The sequence below is a fragment of the Paramormyrops kingsleyae genome, chromosome 19 (genome assembly GCF_048594095.1).
Source record: "Paramormyrops kingsleyae isolate MSU_618 chromosome 19, PKINGS_0.4, whole genome shotgun sequence".
Taxonomy (NCBI): Eukaryota; Metazoa; Chordata; class Actinopteri; order Osteoglossiformes; family Mormyridae; genus Paramormyrops; species Paramormyrops kingsleyae.
Window position 1 is genome coordinate 27775696 of NC_132815.1, and position 23730 is coordinate 27799425.

At 44.5% G+C, this 23730-nt stretch overlaps 1 protein-coding gene across 1 annotated transcript in view; it reads right to left on the minus strand.

Moving 5' to 3' along the window:
* LOC111841726 (uncharacterized) overlaps positions 1–23730 on the minus strand; it is a 218586-nt gene that overhangs the window by 30440 nt on the left and 164416 nt on the right. The window contains exons 43-50 of the mRNA XM_072702643.1: positions 22805–22978; positions 19250–19423; positions 18562–18759; positions 11939–12112; positions 10814–10987; positions 10122–10319; positions 5258–5431; positions 2318–2491 (exon numbers count right to left, since the gene is read on the minus strand). Of these exons, the coding sequence (XP_072558744.1) occupies positions 2318–2491; positions 5258–5431; positions 10122–10319; positions 10814–10987; positions 11939–12112; positions 18562–18759; positions 19250–19423; positions 22805–22978 (1440 nt within the window). The remainder of the gene's footprint in view (positions 1–2317; positions 2492–5257; positions 5432–10121; positions 10320–10813; positions 10988–11938; positions 12113–18561; positions 18760–19249; positions 19424–22804; positions 22979–23730) is intronic.

Genomic DNA, 23730 nt, shown 5'->3' on the forward strand with positions numbered 1-23730 from the left:
AATAATTTAAAAAATCGATTCGTTCAGACTTACGAATCGGTTCAACCCGTTCACTAAAAAAACCGAGTTAAAAAGAACGATTTGTCCGCGAATCGACCATCACTAGGGGGGATGCACACCGGAAGGGGGGGAATGCAACTGATAAGGGTAAAACAAAGAGTGCTGGGCCCAATCCCAAACCGGTCCCTACACACTCCGCCTCACCACTCCGCCTTCGTTTGCGCGTTCCCGAGACCCGTCGCCATGTTGAAGTGTGTCTCAAAGCAGCAAGGGCTAAGGGGGAGTGGTCGATTATGCCCTCCTTTAGCGAGTCGGCAACGATGGTGGCTCGCGCGATTTCACTACCACTTCCATATCCCATAATTCCTAGCGCACAGGAAACAGAACAGCGCGATAATTTAATAATTGGATTCTAACAGCACAGTGAAATACACATAGAAAGTCTATGTTACATGTTATAATTCATCGCTGCAGAAAAAAAATTAGGAAAGCAGTTATTTATAGCTGGTCAGTACAGGTAGATTTTATCGTGATCCGATTACGAGAGATTTTGTGTACTTTTCAAACTACAAACCACGCGAAGAAACATTCGTACGCAAACTCGATCAACATCACACCAGCAATAACAATTTATGTTTCATATTTGCCTGTTTTTTCCTCTACATATCTGGATCTGGTATTTGGTACAGAAGTAATGCGTAATGTTTTATGCGTGTAACCTAAGTTAGCTATGGTAGAAATTGTACAATCGTCAATATGACACATGTACATACTTAAAATTGCTCAGTGCAATAAGACGACGTAGCCGTCGTCTTCTCGCATTAGATAAACTGTGCTTTTTTAAAATAACTGATATGTCATTAAAGAAAATACAATACAGCTTCTTGATGGATCCATTTCGTCAAATCACTACGTAATGCATTTCCTCTTTCCGGTAATGAAGACTGTAAAAAGGCGCTGCGAGGGCAAGTCTGTCTCAAATCTTTCTTGTGACAATTTCCTTCAGTTTAAGTGTATAGGGCGTGTTGTGAGGGTGACTCGGCGGGAGTGTGACTCGAAATGAAGGCGGAGTGTCGAGGGTATAGTTTGGGATTGGGCCCTGGTGTTTTAGAAATCCAAAATTCACCCCCCCCCCCCCCCACACACACACACACAGTACCTCAACTAGTGATGGGAACTCCGGCCCTTTTCAAAGCTTCGGTTCTTTTGGATCGGCTCCCTTTAAAGAGCCGGCTCTTACGGCTCCCGAATGGCTCTTCGTTTAGTATCACTTGGATGCTTATATTTTAGCCCAATTAAGCAATTATGAATGGTTTGTGTATAAGCAATTTCTTATTCATTGTTTTCAGACATTACGTATTTTTATGCATTTTTTCATTACAAAAAATACACAGTTACTCCTCCAGTTGCACGGATGGGTGGGTGGTTCTTATATGTCTGTGCAGGTTTGTTGTTGACCCTGCTCTAAAGGATATATTAGATATTAGATAAGGATCATATTACAAATTCTGCACTTTGCTTTGCAGTGTCCAATATCACTGAAATGCAACCAGATGCTGCTTCTTTTTCGGCTTTCACTCATTTCTTCACTCCTTTTTTTCTTCACGATGCGCTTGCATTTAAATCTGGCTCCTTGTCTGTCGCAGTGACAAGTGCACAGAGCGACAGTCTCCCGTACCAACACTCGCTGTCTTTGGAGCGTCTGCCCCCCTTCCTTCTTTCACATAATGGTACGATCCTAGTCCGATGTGTCGTTCGTGAAGGAGTCGGCATTATGAGCCAATGTTCTGTGTGTCCATATAAATAAAGTCCCGCCCCTGCCGAATGGATTTTCAGCAGAGCCGAGCAGGAGCGGCTGAAGCTTCGACTCCTCTCGTTCGCTTCAAAGCATCGGCTCTTAGAGCCGGCTCGTTCGCGAACGACACATCACCATGTGCCATTCATTGAGGTGAGCCCGACTATAGCTACTTGGTATCTCTCTACCTGCCACACCAGCTCAGGTTCCTTTCCCACCAGAGAAGTGATGTTCTATGTACTTATAACCAGATTTGTTCACTAACAATCAGTTAGTGAACCGATTTGTTACTGCATTTTGGTTACTGCATTTTCCTCCCAGATGCAGTTCAGCTAATTGGTGTCTGTAAATTACCTGTTGCGTGTGTCAGTGTGTGCCCTGTGACTGACTGGCATCCCACCCAGGGTGTCACCCTACCTCCCACTCTGTACAGCACGGCATAGGGATCCAGGCTCCCTGTCCAGGATAAGCAGTTGGAAGAAGGACAGATGGATGGATATAAAATGCATATTCTGTACTCACTTCAGTATCTCCAGTTTACAGCTGGGATCCTCCAGCACAACAGAGAGCAGCTTCACTCCTGAGTCTCCTGGGTGATTGTAGCTCAGATCCAGCTCTCTCAGGTGTGAGGGGTTTGACCTCAGAGCTGAAGTCAGGGAAGAACAGCCTTCTTCTCTGACTCTGCAACCTGACAACCTGAGGAAAAGAAAACAAAATATTTATTCAGGTACTTTACTGGCCTGGCCTTTTTTTACTGGCCAGTAATCATTCGATAATACAGATGTTCATCTGCTTACTAACTTTCAACATACAAATTTTCAGACATACAAATGAAGAGGACTGTAAGTCCAAATTGTGTTACATGTGCTCCCGTTTCCTGTCCGCAACATCAATTTTTTTCTTTCTGTGCACCAATTCCACCTAGTACGACTTCTGGCTGCTACTCCCGCCGCGCAGCAGTGTAGCGTGCGAACTCCCGGCATCCTAGTTCTTTGTACTTGCGTATACCCTTAAAATGATGTTGAATAATGACGTAACATTTCAAGTTACGAACAGCCATTTGGAACGTATTTCGTTTGTAAGTAGAGGAGCGTCTGTATAAAATAAAATAATTCTGACTTAAAGACAATAGTGAGCTGTCAGGGATTTATTGCTTAGTTGAGTAAAAAATATTTAATATCCACTAACACAATGATTCATCACTTGCCAATCTAGAGCCCCAAAACTACAGCCACTGCAGCCAGAATACAAAATTAAAAGCACCTTATTTTTATACTAGGTGTTAAAAGCGGCCCCATCCATAATCCTGCACTCCTGGCTCCCACTAATGACCCCAGCCAGCTCACATCTGGGAAGGTTCCCCCAGGAGCCTCTTAGCAAACATTTGGCTACTGCCTCCAGCCTGGCTGTAGTGCTGTAATGCCTGTGCTGATTTGCCAAAGCCACAGTCTGACTGGGACCAATGACTGGCCTGGACCCACTAGACAGCATCACAGACCCACAAAATAGAAACCACCACACAGTAAACATGCACATACTTGTCTTGGCATCAAAGACATTAAAATAAAAGTACATACACATGATGCCGTCTTTTCTGAAAAACAAAAAGACATACAAAACAACATTTCAAAGTTTAAAGTTGGATAGTGGGGATAAAGAAATATGTCTGTGTTTTATCCTATCGACCTTAATTCGCTAATCAAAGTTATATTACTTTTAAATTCATGGTTTTGCTGCATCCTTGATCCCCTTCCCTCTTAGTATTTTATGATCATTGTTGGCAGATCTTCTGAATATTGTTAATGTTTCTGTAAAATATTTTTTCCCATAATGTTTTAAAATCAAAAGTAATCCTTAAACATTTTAAACCAATCTCTAACCTTACATTTCTTCGTAATTTTTTTTAGAAAGTTGCGTCTGTTCAATGAATCGATTAACTTAAAACGAATTATCTCTAGAAAGTGTTTTATTCTGCCTTTTAGGCATACCCCTACTGAAACGGCACTTCTCAAAGTGCTAAATGATGTGAGGTTAACCAGAGAGTCAGCGAAAATCTCCATTTTTGTTCTTCTAGACATCAGTGCTGCCTTTTTTTACTATAGACCATGATGACACACAGCTATATTTGTCTCTAGCTCCTGATGCACATGGGTCTATCCACTGCCTGTTTGAATGCATAGATATTGCAGAACTTTCTAGAACTGAACAAGGAATGAACAAGTACTTCGAATCAATGCATCTGAAGACCAAATAAGAAGTTCGCAATATCGCTAAAGTCTGGGGTATGGTGTCATTTGTTAACAGGGCACATCTAATACATGCTTCTGTTTGAAGTAGATTAGATTAGTGTAAGGCACTCTTGTCTGGTGTACCTAAGAAATCTATTTCAAATTTACAACAGCTCCAGAATGCCACTGCCAGTTTTAACACGCTCCAGTTGCGCATCAAATCTACGCCTAAATCCAGGCACTGTCTTGCTGTGGCTTTTAGGATTGATTTTAAAGTTCTTTTGCTAATTTTTAAATGTTTACATGGTTTTTCTCTCTCCTACCTTAGTGACATGATCATAAAGTATGTCCCAGGCAGATCACTCAGATTTTCCGAGAGTAATTTTCTGATCATTCCTAAAACCCAGCTGAAGAGGAAGGAGGCAGGTTTTCGTCACTATGGTCCCAAGCTCTGGAACTCTCTCCCAGAAATGCTGAGAGCCACTGAGTGTCGTAGTACTTTCAAAACTAGGCTGAAAATGCACCATTGCATATAAAAATCTATGATAATCAGATCTTTTATTTTTTTTGTTTCATGCAAGAATTATAATCAGTTATTTTAATCATTCTTTTGACCCAGAAAAGAAGTTGGGGCTAGATGTCCCTGAGAGGTAGGGGCTAGAGATTCCTTCAGAAAATGTGGATGGTTAAAGTCCCATGTTTTTGGTGCTAATTTATAAACACTTTATAAACCCTATGGTTAAAAGAGTGATATATAAATAAAAGTTGAAGTTGAAGTAAATAAACTCCCCATGTGGCTTATCCTTCAGCACTTCTCTCCTGTTATGTGTGTACATGTTGGAGGATGATCCAGTTGTACTGTGAAACACTCACGGTCTGTACTTGTATCTGTGTTCCATTTGCAGCATAAATGACAAATACCAGTTTAGTTCTTAAAATGTCATATAAGACTAACCTGAAAAATCCTAGTTTACAGTGTGCACTTTCCAGTTCCTGATAACAGGATCTAATCTCAAACACTTATAGTATTTTACTGTGTGATCAGGAGATGAAATACCGCAATGCACACCACATAATATTGTTTTGTACTTTTTTATTGTTATACCAAGTCAGTATGAATGACAGAATGAGAGTAAACATGTACCCCAATTGTACCACCTAATGATTTGTGGTTTAATCTCTGTCCGAATTGCTAATTATCACTTTTCTATGTGAACTGTCAAATAGGACTGACCTCAGTATTTCCACTTTACAGTGTTCATTCCCCAGTCCATCAGAGAGCAGCTTCACTCCAGAATCCTGCAGGTCATTGTCACTCAGGTCTAGCTCTCTCAGGTATGAGCAGTTTGATCTGAGAGTTAAAGCCAATGCTTCACAGCATGTCTCTGTGAGATTGCAGCTGTACAGTCTGAAAAAGAAAACATTTTAAGACACAGATACATACACAATCTACCGATAACACTACTGACACAAAACAAAAAGACAAGCATTTCTTTTAGAATAATAAGCAGCACAGCTTAAATTTCAAAATGAATTACAGTGTGCAGTGCATCCTGGGAATTGTCTGCACACACCAGATGAGTCACAGGATCTGATACCAAGCATTTACACCTTTTTTGCTGTATTTTCAGCATACAAAAAGCCATAATACAGGTCACACCACTCAATACCTATAGTCTATACCTTTGGCAGGGCCTTCATTCCTACTGCGTTCAGGACAAACAACTCTCCTCTAGGCTGAACCACCCAGACAGCCAGTCACATACCAGCTGACTGTAACTTTTTCACATTCCATTGTCTTTATGGATATATATGTTTTTTTTTCAAGATGGTGGCGCATAGTACACAGCAGCTTTTACGGCTACCAGAACTGTGCAATGTTTACCTTGTTTTCTTTGTACTGTTATTTTCAAGTTTATTTGCAAGCTCAGTCAATAGAAAGTTCTTCTACAGGGAACAGGAACTTTTAAATCTCAGTTCGGATTACACCATCCCAACCACAACTACGGAAAATTTCCCCACTGACATTCTCTGCTCACTGGTCTCGCAGTGGAAGTGCTGACCCCACTGGGAGCTCAAAAAGAGGGGGAAGCGAGCCGGACTAAATGCTAGGCTAAGTAGCGATCCCCACAAACCTTCCGTCCCAAGTATATTCATGGCCAGCTGTGTACCTGTATGTTCGCTGGCCAACAAAATGGATGAGATAAAACTTAGGCTATCCTCCCAGAATAAGCTGGAAAACTGCCGTCTCCTAATGTTTACGCAGAATGGGCTAAGCAGCAACATCGCAGACTTGGCCATCAAGCTAGCGGACTGCACAGCCTTCCACACTGACAAAACAGATGATGCCAGCAAGACCCATGAAGGAGGTTTGTGTATTTATGTCAAAAACTCCTTGCGCAACAATTGCGAAAATCATTAGAAAGTGTTGCTCTGCCAATTTCGAGCTCCTTATACTTCAGCACAGACCCTTTTATCTGCCCAGGGAGTTCATGGCCATCACCATTGCTGCTCTTTCCATCCCCCCAGATGCTAATGCTAATACAGCACTTAAGCAGCTACAGCGTGCCATCAGCAATTAACAGACTAAGCATCCAGACGATGCCTGTATTATAGGCGGTGATTTCATCCATACCAACCTCAGAACTGTATTACCCAAAATCCCACAGCATGTATCCTGCACCACTAGGGGACAAAAAATACTGGACCACCTTTACATTACATGACTCATATAAGGCTACTCCCTGCCCCCACCTTGGGCAGTCCGGCACGACAGGAGTCTCAGTGCCCGTACTTCCAAGCTCAGGAACAGCTTCTTCTTCTCAAGCTGTTAACCTCCTGAATTGTCTACTTGCTGAAGAGTGAGCTCTTCTCATTCACCTCAATTATGCACCAAGAAAACCATCAATTGCCATCTGCACTATTTTACATGCACCTTATGTCTACTATGTTTACCATGCACTGCTCAGCTCCATTTCACTACTTCTGTCAGACACTACCTCATCTATGGAGACATGCTGATATGTATATCTATTTGTATTTCTTAATATGCATATCTGTATATAGCCTGCATGTTTCTGTATGTCTGGATAGCTTATGTATAATGCATGTAATGTACGTCTAATTTATGTATAATGTACATATGTCCAATCTATGTACATTCCCCTCCCTCCACCTCCCCTGTCCCCCTACGTCTCGCATGTTCTGGTGAAGCCGCAGCTCCCTTTTCATTTACACATGTGCCCACACATTGTGTTAATGACAATGAAAAATTGATCTGAACTGAATAATTCTATTTGTCTCTTATTACTCATTGCACAAGTTGCACTTCTGTACATTTGCGATCAATTATTACTGTACAGTACTGTTTGTACACTACAGAGTTTTGCACATTTGTCTGAGACTTAATTTCCCATTAATTTACATTTTATTTTGTCTTTTTTGTCTTGTGATATGCTACTGTAATGCCAGCATTTCTCTCCAGAAAATAAGTGTCATAATCTGTTATCTGTTGTTGTCAGCAAACACAAGCAGTCCATACAAGCTCCACACACACAGAGCTGGAGAGAAGATGTGAACCTCTCCTTAAAAAGACATGCAGAATACCCATCTGTGTAACTGTCAATTAGGCATATTAAACAGGTGGACTCCATGCTAAAATAACAATTAATATGGCTGTGCCATTGTGAATACACGGAGCCCATAAGGGGACAGAAAAAAATAAATTAATTAGTCTGAACAAAGAACAAACTACACTCACCTAAAGGATTATTAGGAACACCATACTAATACGGTGTTTGACCCCCTTTCGCCTTCAGAACTGCCTTAATTCTACGTGGCATTGATTCAACAAGGTGCTGAAAGCATTCTTTAGAAATGTTGGCCCATATTGATAGGATAGCATCTTGCAGTTAATGGAGATTTGTGGGATGCACATCCAGGGCACGAAGCTCCCGTTCCACCACATCCCAAAGATGCTCTATTGGGTTGAGATCTGGTGACTGTGGGGGCCATTTTAGTACAGTGAACTCATTGTCATGTTCAAGAAACCAATTTGAACTGATTCGAGCTTTGTGACATGGTGCATTATCCTGCTGGAAGTAGCCATCAGAGGATGGGTACATGGTGGTCATAAAGGGATGGACATGGTCAGAAACAATGCTCAGGTAGGCCGTGGCATTTAAACGATGCCCAATTGGCACTAAGGGGCCTAAAGTGTGCCAAGAAAACATCCCCCACACCATTACACCACCACCACCAGCCTGCACAGTGGTAACAAGGCATGATGGATCCATGTTCTCATTCTGTTTACGCCAAATTCTGACTCTACCATTTGAATGTCTCAACAGAAATCGAGACTCATCAGACCAGGCAACATTTTTCCAGTCTTCAACTGTCCATTTTGGTGAGCTCGTGCAAATTGTAGCCTCTTTTTCCTATTTGTAGTGGAGATGAGTGGTACCCGGTGGGGTCTTCTGCTGTTGTAGCCCATCCGCCTCAAGGTTGTGCGTGTTGTGGCTTCACAAATGCTTTGCTGCATACCTCGGTTGTAACGAGTGGTTATTTCAGTCAAAGTTGCTCTTCTATCAGCTTGAATCAGTCGGCCCATTCTCCTCCGACCTCTAGCATCAACAAGGCATTTTCGCCCACAGGACTGCCGCATACTGGATGTTTTTCCCTTTGCACACCATTCTTTGTAAACCCTAGAAATGGTTGTGCATGAAAATCCCAGTAACTGAGCAGATTGTGAAATACTCAGACCGGCCCGTCTGGCACCAACAACCATGCCACGCTCAAAATTGCTTAAATCACCTTTCTTTCCCATTCTGACATTCAGTTTGGAGTTCAGGAGATTGTCTTGACCAGGACCACACCCCTAAATGCATTGAAGCAACTGCTATGTGATTGGTTGATTAGATAATTGCATTAATGAGAAATTGAACAGGTGTTCCTAATAATCCTTTAGGTGAGTGTATATAAATAATGGATTCATAATTATTAACCTAAATGAAACAGGTGTCCAGTAAAATTCACTTTAAGCATTAAAATATGGGGGATTAGGGGGCCTCCTACTCATCTCCTATATCTAACTGGTGAATTCTCTCCTGTTCCTTGACCACCTTAGTTACTGTGTGGTGAGTGTACTGGCACAGAATGGCTGCCGTCGCATCATCCAGGTGCTTCACCGTGGTGGTGGTTGAAGTGTCTCCCCATTGTTAATGTAAGGTACTTTGGGTGTCTTGAAAGGCATGATATTAATGTAACATTCATTCATTCAAAGCTAACTTTGCTAGAGTACTGCAGTTAAGGTTTAAACCCGAACCCGCTTTCTGGAATGTTTCAGAATCAATCCACAAATCCCTAAACACATGTTCAGGCAGGAATACCAGGAGGGTATTCCCGAAATCAAAGGAACTCAGAAACATGGATGTGAATGTGGATGTGAATCCTCCCATAACATATTCAGACCAGTGAAACTGCTTCCAGTGGAGTCATTAGTTATAATTCTGCGTGGTGTCCTAATACTTAGCAAGTTAATCTAGAAGGAGGAGATGTGAACATCCCAAGGAGCTAATGCAGGGCTGCCAGATTGTATTAGTTTTCAATACAGTCCACCCAATCTATGGCTTGTTTTATGTTAAAATTACAAGTATTTAGTCAAATGATGAATTTTCAGAGAATTTTGAAATAAACTTCATGGACACAACAGAACTGGCAAGAATTGAGTTTTAGATCAATTAGCATACATTAGTTTTAAACACTGGGGTCCACACAGATCTGTACAGTGCAGTGAGAGCTGATTACAGGAGTGATTCAGCTCTCATAACTGACAGTTGGCTGATATGACACAAGAAGGTGCTCATGCAGCAGCTACCTAAAATAAAAGGATGCATTACTGGATGAATTGTTTTAAAACAGAGAATGTTTGATTTGTGTAACTTTGAAATAAAATGCTTTATAATATTAAAGTATTAGTCCATGCATGGACAGCTTGCATTCAGAATAAGCTGATTTACTGACTGAGCCATTATGTGGAGTGTCAGAAAGGACTGTCCTTAGTATTTAATTTACAGTACGGAATACCCAGTAATACTGACCTGAGTACCTCCAGTTTACAGCGTGTAAAACCCAGTAATGCTGACTGCGGCATCTCCCTTTTAATCTTTGGATGCTGTTTCTCTGTTAAATCCGGCACCTCATTGTCACTCAGGTCCAGCTCTCTCACATGTGGGTTTGAACTGAGAGAAGAGGCCAGTGCTATACAGGATTCCCAACTCAATTTACAGCTGTTCAGTCTGGAAAAGGAAATATGATTTTAAGCATAGCAAAAGCACAACTTCCATTTCAAAATTAATTACAATGTGCAGTGTTTTGTGCCTCTTGGCAATTTGAGATGATATAAGAGGTGAGATGATACTTTTATTTACTGCAGTTACTTGATCATTGAGTGAATCAGTGGATCTGACCTCAAATCTTTGTATTAATTAATTACCAGGAAAAAACTTTGACAGCCCATAACAAGCAGGGATTAAGTCTGCCTGCTGGTTTTCACAGAAAGAGCAGAGTGAATCACTTTCCTCCCACCATTGTGCATTTAGGCTTCTTGGGTATGATAAATTACCTGTTGCGTGTGCCAGTGTGTGCCCTGTGACTGACTGGCATCCCACCCAGGGTGTCACCCTACCTCCCACTCTGTACAGCACGGCATAGGAATCCAGGCTCCCTGTCCAGGATAAGCAGTTGGAAGAAGGACAGATGGATGGATATAAAATGCATATTCTGTACTCACTTCAGTATCTCCAGTTTACAGCTGGGATCCTCCAGCACAGCAGAGAGCAGCTTCACTCCTGAGTCTCCTGGGTGATTGTAGCTCAGATCCAGCTCTCTCAGGTGTGAGGGGTTTGACCTCAGAGCTGAAGTCAGGGAAGAACAGCCTTCTTCTCTGACTCTGCAACCTGACAATCTGAGGAAAAGAAAACAAAATATTTATTCAGGTACTTTACTGGCCTGGCCTTTTTTTACTGGCCAGTAATCATTCGATAATACAGATGTTCATCTGCTTACTAACTTTCAACATACAAACTTTCAGACATACAAATGAAGAGGACTGTAAGTCCAAATTGTGTTACATGTGCTACCGTTTCCTGTCCGCAACCTGCCAGCCTGTCAAAATGAAATTAGAAAGGAAATCACAACATTGTTTTCTACTACTCTCTTCTCGATAATAGCTATATAATTTATCCTGTGCGACAGCCGAATAGAGGGCGTAGAATGGAGTCTTTTTCGTCCTCATGCAGCAGTAACCCAAATTAAACTAATATTACAGTATAATTCCACCTAAGTAAATGTGATTTATGAGAATCAAAATGATTCTGATCTAAGAAACTGTGAAGAGTCCAGCCCATGCACTGACGCTAGCAAGTAATTTAACAATAATAAGTCAGAATAATAATGCACAATGTCCTCATTTCTGAAAATAATGATATGAAAAATAAGTTGAAATTTACACCTGCTTAGTGGGAATGAAATGGTGTGAGTGCAGCAGTTCCCTTGTGTGACTTGCCTTGCAATCGTTAATAAAAACACTATAATGTTAAAGTTTTGACACAGTTCATGCTTAGACAATTTGTATTCTCCATCAGCTGCATTATGGGTTGAGGCACTAAACGCATGTGAGGGTCTCAAAATATTTGAGGCCTAAATAAAAGACACCTAAACAGGAGCTTAACTCAAAGTAAATAAACTCCCCATGTGGCTTATCCTTCAGCCCTTCCCCTAGACTCTCCTGCTTTGTGTGTACATGTTGGGGGGCATTCAAGTTGTACTATCAAATACCAATAGTCTGTGGTTTAATTTGCGTTCCAAATATCTAACAAATACTAGTTTATTATTTCACCTGTCATATAGGACTGACCTGAGTATTTCCAGTGTACAGTATGGATTATGCAGTTCTGCAAAGAGCCACTTCACTCCAGAATCCTGCAGGTCATTGTCACTCAGGTCTAGCTCTCTCAGGTATGAGCAGTTTGATCTGAGAGCTAAAGCCAATGCTTCACAGCATGTCTCTGTGAGATTGCAGCTGTTCAGTCTGAAAAAGAACACATTTTAAGACACAGATACATACACAATCTACCGATAACACTACTGACACAAAACAAAAAGACAAGCATTTTTTTAGAATAATAAGCAGCACAGCTTAAATTTCAAAATGAATTACAGTGTGCAGTACATCCTGGGAGTTGTCTGCACATACCGGATGAGTCACATGACCTGATACCAAGCATTTACACCTTGTTGCTGTATTTTCAGCAGACATAAAGCCATAATACAGGTCACACCACTCAATACCTATAGTCCAGGGGTCGGCAACCCTAGGCACGCGTGCCACAACTGGCACGCGGAGGAATTTCGGGTGGCACGCTGACGATGATCACAATAGATACCTGCACTCCCGCGGGAGTACCGCGGGACCCGCGGGACCCAACGCACCGAGTGCGGCGAGGGACAAGATTTGATGGGTGAATACGGGTGCGGGCGGTAAGGTCCTCATGTATGTGCGGGTTGCGGGAGAATAGAATTAATCGCGGGACTCCCGCAAAATGGAATTATCTTAAAATTAATTTATTAAAAACAAGTACTCTATTATTTATCTACTACACAAAAGCAACAAGAACGACTAAATTAAAGGCTAACGCTCTGAAGCAGTATTAGGCCAAATGCTTTTCTGTTTGACCACTTGAGAAATCAACTTTTATTATTATTTTGTTTCATTGCAATATTATTAGCCTATTTCTAACTGTTCTGAGTGTATTTCTATGTTCTGAGAAGCTCCTCGTTCGTGTCCATGTTCATCATTCCATTTAATTAAACTCAAATAAAACGAAACATATTTGTTTATTTTCCGTTTCTTTTTTATAGACACTCAAAAGGGAAGCAAGTGAAACAAATAACAGAGTAGCGGGAAGAAGTGGTAAAAATAAAACTAGTTATATGTTTATTTTAGTTTAGGATTTTGCGGGCGGGAGCAGGACAAAACTTGAATACTGCGGGCGGGAGCTGGAGAAAATAATATATATTTTTTTTTGGGAGCGGGACAGAATCTTGCGGGAGCGGGACTGAAAAATTCGTCCCGCGCAGGTCTCTAGATCACAACCCTAATTATTAAACACTTTAAAATTTTTCAGACGTCTTCTATGATGTTGAAATGTCATTGGCTGTTGCTTGGCACGCCTGCTGCTTTGGTTTGACTACTCGATGGTAGCCCCCCCCGTCGTTAACATGGCACGCGGACTAACAAGAAAATATACACTCACCTACGGGATTATTAGGAACACCTGTTCAATTTCCCATTATTGCAATTATCTAATCAACCAATCACATGGCAGTTGCTTCAATGCATTTAGGGGTGTGGTCCTGGTCAAGACAATCTCCTGAACTCCAAACTGAATGTCAGAATGGGAAAGAAAGGTGATTTAAGCAATTTTGAGCGTGGCATGGTTGTTGATGCCAGACAGGTCGGTCTCAGTATTTCACAATCTGCTCTGTTATTGGGATTTTCACGCACAACCATTTCTAGGGTTTACAAAGAATGGTGTGCAAAGGGAAAAACATCCAGTATGCGGCAGTCCTGTGGGCGAAAATGCCTTGTTGATGCTAGAGGTCAGAGGAGAATGGGCCGACTGATTCAAGCTGATAGAAGAGCAACTTTGACTGAAATAACCACTCGTTACAACCGAGGTATGCAGCAAAGCATTTGTGAAGCCACAACACGCACAACCTTGAGGCGAATGGGCTACAACAGCAGAAGACCACACCGGGTACCACTCATCTCCACTACAAATAGGAAAAAGAGGCTACAATTTGCACGAGCTCACCAAAATTGGACAGTTGAAGACTGGAAAAATGTTGCCTGGTCTGATGAGTCTCGATTTCTGTTGAGACATTCAAATGGTAGTCAGAATTTGGCGTAAACAGAATGAGAACATGGATCCATCATGCCTTGTTACCACTGTGCAGGCTGGTGGTGGTGGTGTAATGGTGTGGGGGATGTTTTCTTGGCACACTTTAGGCCCCTTAGTGCCAATTTGGCATCGTTTAAATGCCACGGCCTACCTGAGCATTGTTTCTGACCATGTCCATCCCTTTATGACCACCATGTACCCATCCTCTGATGGCAGGATAATGCACCATGTCACAAAGCTCGAATCATTTCAAATTGGTTTCTTGAACATGACAATGAGTTCACTGTACTACAATGGCCCCCACAGTCACCAGATCTCAACCCAATAGAGCATCTTTGGGATGTGGTGGAATGGGAGCTTCGTGCCCTGGATGTGCATCCCACAAATCTCCATCAACTGCAAGATGCTATCCTATCAATATGGGCCAACATTTCTAAAGAATGCTTTCAGCACCTTGTTGAATCAATGCCACGTAGAATTAAGGCAGTTCTGAAGGCGAAAGGGGGTCAAACACCGTATTAGTATGGTGTTCCTAATAATCCTTTAGGTGAGTGTATAATTGGCACTCCATGTCAAAAAGGTTGCCGACCCCTGCCATAGTCTATACCTTTGGCAGGGCCTTCATTCCTGCTGCGTTCAGGACAAACAACTCTCCCCTAGGCTGAGCCACCCAGACACCCAGTCACATACCTACAGACTGTAACTTTTTCACATTCCATTGTCTTTATGGATATATATGTTTTTTTTCAAGATGGTGGCGCATAGTACGCAGCGGCTTTTACGGCTACCATAACTCTGCAATGTTTACCTTGTTTTCTTTGTACTGTTATTTTCAAGTTTATGTAACGCGGGGTTATGGTATCTGGTTCCTTAAGATGGGCTCGCATTGTGTGGTGGGAAGAAATGGCGCCCAATCCCGTCGTTCAGGGGGAGGGGGAAAGAGAGCGCGGGTTGAGGGGGAAGAGAGAGGGTTTTTTTTTTTGCCGCGTGTGCGGGAAGATGGAGAGGGGTAGAAAAGAGTTTATATGTGCGTTAGCTGAGGCGATTTTGTGGTGCGTTGCGTTTTGAGCAGCAGAAACTCTGCCGTGTCCGGCTTATTAGTTGTGGTAACAGCGGACGTGTAGGAGGGCGTCTTTAGCGAAATACACGAAAGGCAACCGGTTCAGATACAGGTTGGAGGACGCATTTTGTGCCCTGCCAGTTTATAGATCTTCCACAACCCCTGATAATTAGGGTGGGATTGCATTGTTCGGTGGGGACGTTGCTGTTTTTATTCTTTTGTTGCGTACTGAAGAAAAGAAGAGAGAGGACTTCGTCTGAGAAGGGGAGTCGCTTGGCCGCGATCCGGAGTGGAGTTTCTTTTTTTGTGGGTGTTTTGTGTTAAATAACAGTAAGGGTTCAGTCCCAAAAAGGCAGCTGGCAGGAGGAAGTGACGTCACAGGCACCCGTCAAGGCAGATAGCGGCAGCTGCCACTCCGTTACAGGCACCCGTCAAGGCAGATAGCGGCAGCTGCCACTAAGGAGCTTGGCAGCTGCCAGTTCTTAGTGGCAATGTGCGGTTAGGCACTTTGTTAAAGAAAATTAAGTTATCTGTGACAAAGCACTCCAGTGAGTGTCATGCCTCGATCGTCCGCTCTTTCCGTGTGCCACGCCCCCTCATTAACCCTGTGTGGATTCCCCGTGTTTACCAGCTGTTCCTGATTGTTGTCAAATTTGTCATTACTCCATTGTATTTAGTCCGCGTTTCCGTTTCTTTCTCCAGTCCGTTCATTATATTGTAATTCTGCTTTACCGCTCGTCTGTGTTCCTTTTGCTCATTAAACCCCGCAAGATGCTATCCTATCAATATGGGCCAACATTTCTAAAGAATGCTTTCAGCACCTTGTTGAATCAATGCCACGTAGAATTAAGGCAGTTCTGAAGGCGAAAGGGGGTCAAACACCGTATTAGTATGGTGTTCCTAATAATCCTTTAGGTGAGTGTATATATTATTGCTGTTAATTAACGATCGTCTGTTGCTGGAAACATATGTGTCTTATTTTCCATGCTGTTCTGTTTAGCCTGTCTGTATAGGGCTTCCCTGCATGGACGCTCTGTGGGTTGGTAGTACGGATGTAACCGTGATGGTTGTTTTATCCCCTTCTTTTAAACGGGCATAACTCATAGTTCCCTGACTATCCGTTTAGTTAAATTTAAAGGGCGGAATCTGGTTTAGTTTTTCCGGGCATAGGGGTGCCTCCACTGTACTGCAGAGGGTGAGACAAGGAGGGGGAGCACTTTACGGCTACAGGCCGAACACACACAGCAGGCTCATACTCTTCAGGTAACCGTGACTGTCTTAAATCCTGAAGCCCTTTTAGGCTCACTCTTACAGTGTGCAGTACGAAATGGAGGTTTATTCGGTCAGGGGGTTGGGACCTAGATCTGCAGTACCCCTGCCCGGCCGGGAAAGGTTTCAATGCACAGCCCCAATTGTCAGGTAAGGACTACCTGCCTTGGTTAGATTTATTTGCAAGCTCAGTCAATAGAAAGTTCTTCTACAGGGAACAGGAACTTTTAAATCTCAGATCGGATTACACCATCCAAACCACAACTACGGAAAATTTCCCCACTGACATTCTCTGCTCACCAGTCTCGCAGTGGAAGTGCTGACCCCACTGGGAGCTCAAAAAGAGGGGGAAGCGAGCCGGACTAAATGCTAGGCTAAGTAGCGATCCCCACAAACCTTCCATCCCAAGTACATTCATGGCCAGTGTATGTTCGCTGGCCAACAAAATGGATGAGATAAAACTTAGGCTATCCTCCCAGAAAAAGATGGAAACTGCCGTCTCCTAATATTTACGCAGACTGGGCTAAGCAGCAACATCGCAGACTTGGCCATCAAGCTAGCGGACTGCACAGCTTTCCACACTGACAAAACAGATGATGCCAGCAAGACCCATGAAGGAGGTTTGTGTATTTATGTGAAAAACTCCTTGCGCAACAATTTCGAAAATCATTAGAAAGTGTTGCTCTGCCAATTTCGAGCTCCTTATACAGTACTTAAGCACAGACCCTTTTAGACTAAGCATCCAGACGATGCCTGTATTATAGGCGGTGATTTCATCCATACCAACCTCAGAACTGTATTACCTACATTCCCACAGCATGTATCCTGCACCAGTTAGGGACAAAAAATACTGGACCACCTTTACATTACATGACTCATATAAGGCTACTCCCTGCCCCCACCTTGGGCAGTCCGGCACGACAGGAGTCTCAGTGCCCGTACTTCCAAGCTCAGGAACAGCTTCTTCTCTTCAAGCTGTTAACCTCCTGAATTGTCTACTTGCTGAAGAGTGAGCTCTTCTCATTCACCTCAATTATGCACCAAGAAAACCATCAATTGCCATCTGCACTATTTTACATGCACCTTATGTCTACTATGTTTACCATGCACTGCTCAGCTCCATTTCACTACTTCTGTCAGACACTTCCTCATCTATGGAGGCATGCTGATATGTATATCTATTTGTATTTCTTAATATGCGTATCTGTATCTATCCTGTACATTTATGTACAGTACTTTGCAAAAGTCTTAGGCAGGCAAAGAAAATGATGTTTAAATTATCCTCGTTTTGCTGTAAAACTATGATATTATGCCTGTCAAAGTGTGTCAGCTTAGCCATTTCAGAATCTCTGCTAAAATCACCCCAGTATTTGAAGCGACCATCCAGTACAGCCATGTATTTTTTGACTAGGCCACTAGCACACCTCATACAGCTAGTCAATCTGTCACTGACTTTTTAAACCAATTTATCTAATTAATTAATTGAGCTGTTGGTGAAATTTAACTAAATCATGGAATGGCTGAGGTGTCCCTGAGGAGAGGTTTGGGAACTGATGCGGTGTTCATCTAGCCATCCAACTACATATCAGTAACTTTTTAGAAAACAGAAGAAATTATTACTAGTTTTTATTGTGTTACTCTTAATTTGCATATGTTCTAATGTTAAATGGTGTTTTTTGTTCTAAGCCAAAGTACACTTGCTACCCAGATAAACCGCTTTAAATATTTCTTTGGACTGCCTAAGACTTTGGCACAGTACTGTATGTCTGGATAACTTATGTATAATGTATGTAATGTACGTCTAATTTATGTATAATGTACATATGTCCAATCTATGTACATTCCCCCCCCTCCACCTTCCCTGTCCCCCTACGTCTCGCATGTTCTGGTGAAGACGCAACTCCCTTTTCATTTACACATGTGCCCGCACATTGTGTTAATGACAATGAAAAATTGATCTGAATTGAATAATTATATACGTCTGTTATTACTCATTACGCAAGTTGCACTTCTGTACATACCCTTTTTGCATTTGCGCTCAATTATTACTGTACACTACTGTTTCTACACTAAAGCGTTTTGCACATTTGTCTGAGACTTAATTTTTCATGGACTATTGGCATAGTCCATGCTTGGACAGCTTGCATTCAGGATAAGCTGATTTGCTGACTGATCCATTATGTGGAGTGTCAGAAAGGACTGTCCTTAGTATTTCATTCACTGAAAGGAATACCCAGTAATACTGACCTGAGTACCTCCAGCTTACAGCGTGTAAAACCCAGTAATACTGAGTGCGGCATCTCCCTTTTAATCTTTGGATGCTGTTTCTCTGTTAAATCCGGCACCTCATTGTCACTCAGGTCCAGCTCTCTCACATGTGGGTTTGAACTGAGAGCAGAGGCCAGTGCTATACAGGATTCCCAACTCAATTTACAGCTGTTCAGTCTGGAAAAGGAAATATGATTTTAAGCATAGCAAAAGCACAACTTGCATTTCAAAATGAATTCCAGTGTGCTGTGTTCTGTGCCTCTTGGTGATTTGAGAAGATATGAGAGGTGAGATAGTAAATGTTTACTGTAATCATTTGATCACTGACAATCAGTGGATCTGACCTCAAATCCTTGTATTAATTAATTACCAGGAAAAAACTTTGACAGCCCATAACTGGCAGGGATTAAGTCTGCCTGCTGGTTTTCACAGAAACAGCAGAGTGAATCACTTTTCTCCCAACATTGTGCATTTAGGCTTCTTGGGTATGATAAATTACCTGTTGTGTGTGTCAGTGTGTGCCCTGTGACTGACTGGCATCCCACCCAGGGTGTCACCCTACCTCCCACTCTGTACAGCACGGCATAGGGATCCAGGCTCCCTGTCCAGGATAAACAGTTGGAAGAAGGACAGATGGATGGATGTAAAATGCATATTCTGTACTCACTTCAGTATCTCCAGTTTACAGCTGGGATCCTCCAGCACAGCAGAGAGCAGCTTCACTCCTGAGTCTCCTGGGTGATTGTAGCTCAGATCCAGCTCTCTCAGGTGTGAGGGATTTGACCTCAGAGCTGAAGTCAGGGAAGAACAGCCTTTTTCTGTGAATGTGCAACCTGCCAGCCTGTTAAAATGAAATTAGGAAGGAAATCACAACATTGTTTTCTACTACTCTCTTCTCGATAATAGCTATATAATTTATCCTGTGCGACAGCCGAATAGAGGGCGTAGAATGGAGTCTTCCATGTGCTGGTTTGGAAAACACTGGCAGCAGGTGAATATGTGTAGACAGGATGTCTAAAGTTTACACTCCCCTATTCTACCTATGGACTATGAAGCCCCTGAAGAGACCTGTGCAGAAAATGAAAATAAACATACTTTCACATGCGCACAAGATGCTTTGGCAAGCGGACGCAAATGAAAGATCATTTTCGTCCTCATGCAGCAGTAACCCAAATTAAACTAATATTACAATTCCACCTAAGTAAATGTGATTTATGAGAATCAAAATGATTCTGATCTAAGAAATTGTGAAGAGTCCAGCTCATGCACTGACGCTAGCAAGTAATTTAACAATAATAATTCAGAATAATAATGCAGAATGTCCTCATTTCTGAAAATAATGATATGAAAAATAAGTTGAAATTTACACCTGCTTAGTGGGAATGAAATGGTGTGAGTGCAGCAGTTCCCTTGTGTGACTTGCCTCGCAATCGTTAACAAAAACACTGTATAATATTAATGTTTTGACACAGTTCATGCTTAGACAATTTGTATTCTCCATCAGCGGCATTATTGATTGAGGTACAAAATACATGTGAGGGTCTTAAAATATTTGAGGCCTAAAAAAAAGACACCTAAACAGGAGCTTAACTCAAAGTAAATAAACTCCCCATGTGGCTTATGTCACGCCCAGCTCCGTCCGATCCTCGTGTGTGCCACGCCCACCTCGTTACCTCGTGTTAATCCCCAATTGTGATCACCTGTGTCCTGTTATTTCTGGCTTGTCTGATGTATATGAGTCCGCGTCTTCCTCTGTTTCCCAGATCTGTCATGTGTATTGTTCGTGGAAGTTCGTGCCTGTCTGGCCTGTTGTCTCCAAATAAACCCAGTTTAACCGTCCATCCGGCTGCTCTCGCCTGCTTTCCTGCTCACCCGCTCCACCAACGTGACATAATGACAGATCTCCCGCAAGACTCACAGCAGCAGGCAGAAAACCTCTGGCTCATCCTGTTGCATGAAGTGAGTTACTGGCGAGAGCAGCCGGAGATCCGAGAGGATCCCGGCTTATTTGCCCTGGCTGAGCAAAGCTGGACCCTCCTGCAAGAGGTTACCCCACGCACCGAAGCGCACGCAATGGCGGAATTGCGCGTGCTGTTGCAGCGGCTCGTCCACGAGTGGCAGTCACCGCTCTCCCTCTCAGGGGCAACCCCGCCTCCACCTACCTGTCCCGGCCGGCGAAAGAAGAAGAAGCGCAGGGGAAAAGGAGGAGCAGAAGCCCCGAAGATCTTCGTGGGGGCTTGCCCCCTTCACCCCACTTTCATCCCTGCCGGTGGGCACGGGGACTTCCCGATAATCTGGTAGGTCGCTCCCGCTTCCAGCCCCGCCGACGAGCAGCCGCCTCCCTTGGAGGCTTAACACTACCAGCCATCGTGCCTATTCAATAGGGGGGCACCGCCTGCTGCTGCTGCCGCCACACTGCCCACGGCACCGCCGGAGGTGCCCACCGAGGCGCCCCCTGCTGGCCATGTGTCGGCGGCAGCCCCTGCTGGCCGCACGCCCGAGGCGCCCACCAAGGCGCCCCCTGCTGCCCGCACGCCCGAGGCGCCCACCAAGGCGCCCCCTGCTGCCCGCACGCCCGAGGCGCCCGCTGATGCCGCCGCTTTACCCGGCTCGCCCATCCTGCCTGTCCAGCCCGGCTTGCCCATCCTGCCTGTCCAGCCCGGCTCGCCCGTCCTTCCTGTCCAGCCCGGCTCGCCCGTCCTTCCTGTCCAGCCCGGCTCGCCCGTCCTTCCTGTCCAGCCCGTCTTTCCGGCTGCACCGCCTGCCGCCACGCCCGCGGCTCCGGCTGCACCGCTTGCTACCTCACTGGAGGCCCTGACTCCTGTCCCCCCAGCACTGGTCCCAGTCCCCGAGGAGGTCCCAGACAATCAGACCCCCACTCCATTCTCCTTGGAGGAGGAGGAGCTTGAGTGGGACCCCTCGGGGACCTCCCTCATGACTCCGTCGCCCTTGCCTCGGCGAGGCCGACACCCCCCAAGACCCCGCCTTTCCGTGTCCCGTAAGGGGAGGGGACACACGCATCGGGCCCGGGTCTCGCCCGCCCTGCCCCTAGGCTCGCCTGTGCGTCACCTGGCCGTCGCTCGGTGGCTGCCTGCAGGTCCTCCGGCTCTGGGTTGGCGATTGCCTCTGGGTCCCCCCCCGGTGCCTCGTTGCCGGTCCTCGGTCCCGCCTCCGGCTCCGTGTCGGCCGCCTCCGGGCCCCCCTGCTGCGGCGGGGCGTCGAACGGCGCCTTCCCCGGCTTCGCCTGCCGCGGCTTCCCCCTCCTGCCTGCCTACGCCGGTGTTCCCTCCTGCTCCCTCCGTGTCTCCTCCGGCCCGTCCCCTGGGCCCTTGCGTGGTCCCCGTCCCCTGGGCCCTTGCGTGGTCCCCTCCTGCTCCCTCCTCCCTCTCGCCTGCGGCCCCTCCGGCCGTTGCCCGTCTGGGTTCCCTCGGGCTCCCCTTTCTCCCCCATCCATGCCTGTCTGGTCTCCCCTGTCTGCTCCTCGTCCCTTCGTCCCTCCTGTTCCTGCTCCTTCTCCTCCTGTTGTGCCTCCGTTCACTCCTGGCCCTATTTTCCCGCCTTTCTCCCCTTCTCCTGTGTCTCCTTTCCTGGTCTGTCTGTCGGCGTTTCCCGTTCTTTGTCGGGTCTTGTCTTACTTCCTGTCCCTGTGTCTGTTCTCTGTGTCCGTTTTATCCCGGTTGCCTCCTTGATGGTCTCCTTTTTTGTCTTCCAGGTCCTGTTCCCCAATCTTGTCTCGTCCGTCGCCTCCCCTGGGGCGCGCCCAGTGTGCGCGCCTTTGGGGGGGGGGGGTTCTGTCACACCCAGCTCCGTCCGATCCTCGTGTGTGCCACGCCCACCTCGTTACCTCGTGTTAATCCCTGACTGTGATCACCTGTGTCCTGTTATTTCTGGCTAGTCTGATGTATATGAGTCCGCGTCTTCCTCTGTTTCCCAGATCTGTCATGTGTATTGTTCGTGGAAGTTTGTGCCTGTCTGCCCTGTCGTCTCCAAATAAAACCCGTTTACCCGTCCATCCGGCTGCTCTCGCCTGCTTTCCTGCTCACCCGCTCCACCAATGTGACAGCTTATCCTTCAGCCCTTCCCCTAGACTCTCCTGCTTTGTGTGTACATGTTGGGGGGCATTCAAGTTGTACTATCAAATACCCATAGTCTGTGGTTTAATTTGCGTTCCAAATATCTAACAAATACTAGTCTATTATATCACCTGTCATATAGGACTGACCTCAGTATTTCCAGTGTACAGTGTGGATTCTCCAGTTCCGCAAAGAGCAACTTCACTCCAGAATCCAACAGGTCATTATCACTCAGGTCCAGCTCTCTCAAGTAAGAGGAGTTTGATCTGAGAGTTAAAGCCAACGCTTCACAGCATGCCTCTGTGAGATTGCAGCTGTTCAGTCTGAAAAAGAAAACATTTTAAGAGACAGATACATATACAATCTACCGATAACAGTACTGACACAAAACAAAAAGACAAGCATTTCTTTTAGAATAATAAGCAGCACAGCTTACATTTCAAAATGAATAATAGTGTGCAGTGCATCCTGGGAATTGTCTGCACACACCAGATGAGTCACATGACCTGATACCAAGCATTTACACCTTGTTGCTCTATTTTCAGCAGACAAAAAGCCATAATACAGGTCACACCACTCAATACCTATAGTCTATACCTTTGGCAGGGCCTTCATTCCTGCTGCGGTCAGGACAAACAACTCTCCCCTAGGCTGAACCACCCAGACAGCCAGTCACATACCTGCTGACTGTAACTTTTTCACATTCCATTGTCTTTATGGATATATATTTTTAATTTTTTTCCAAGATGGTGACACATAGTACACAGCGGCTTTTACGGCTACCAGAACTCTGCAATGTTTAGCTTGTTTTCTTTGTTTTGTTATTTTCAAGTTTGTTTGCAAGCTCAGTCGATAGGAAGTTCTTCTACAGGCGACAGGAACTTTTACTTCGAAGGTTTAGGTCGAAAATATCATCATCTACAGTACATAATATAATCAAAAGATTCAGAGAATCTTCATGTGTAAGGGACAAGTATTCTGGATGCCCATGATCTTCGGGCCCTTAGGCAGCACTGCCTCACAAATAGGCATGATTCTGCAATGGAAATCACTAAATGGGCTCAGGGATATTTCC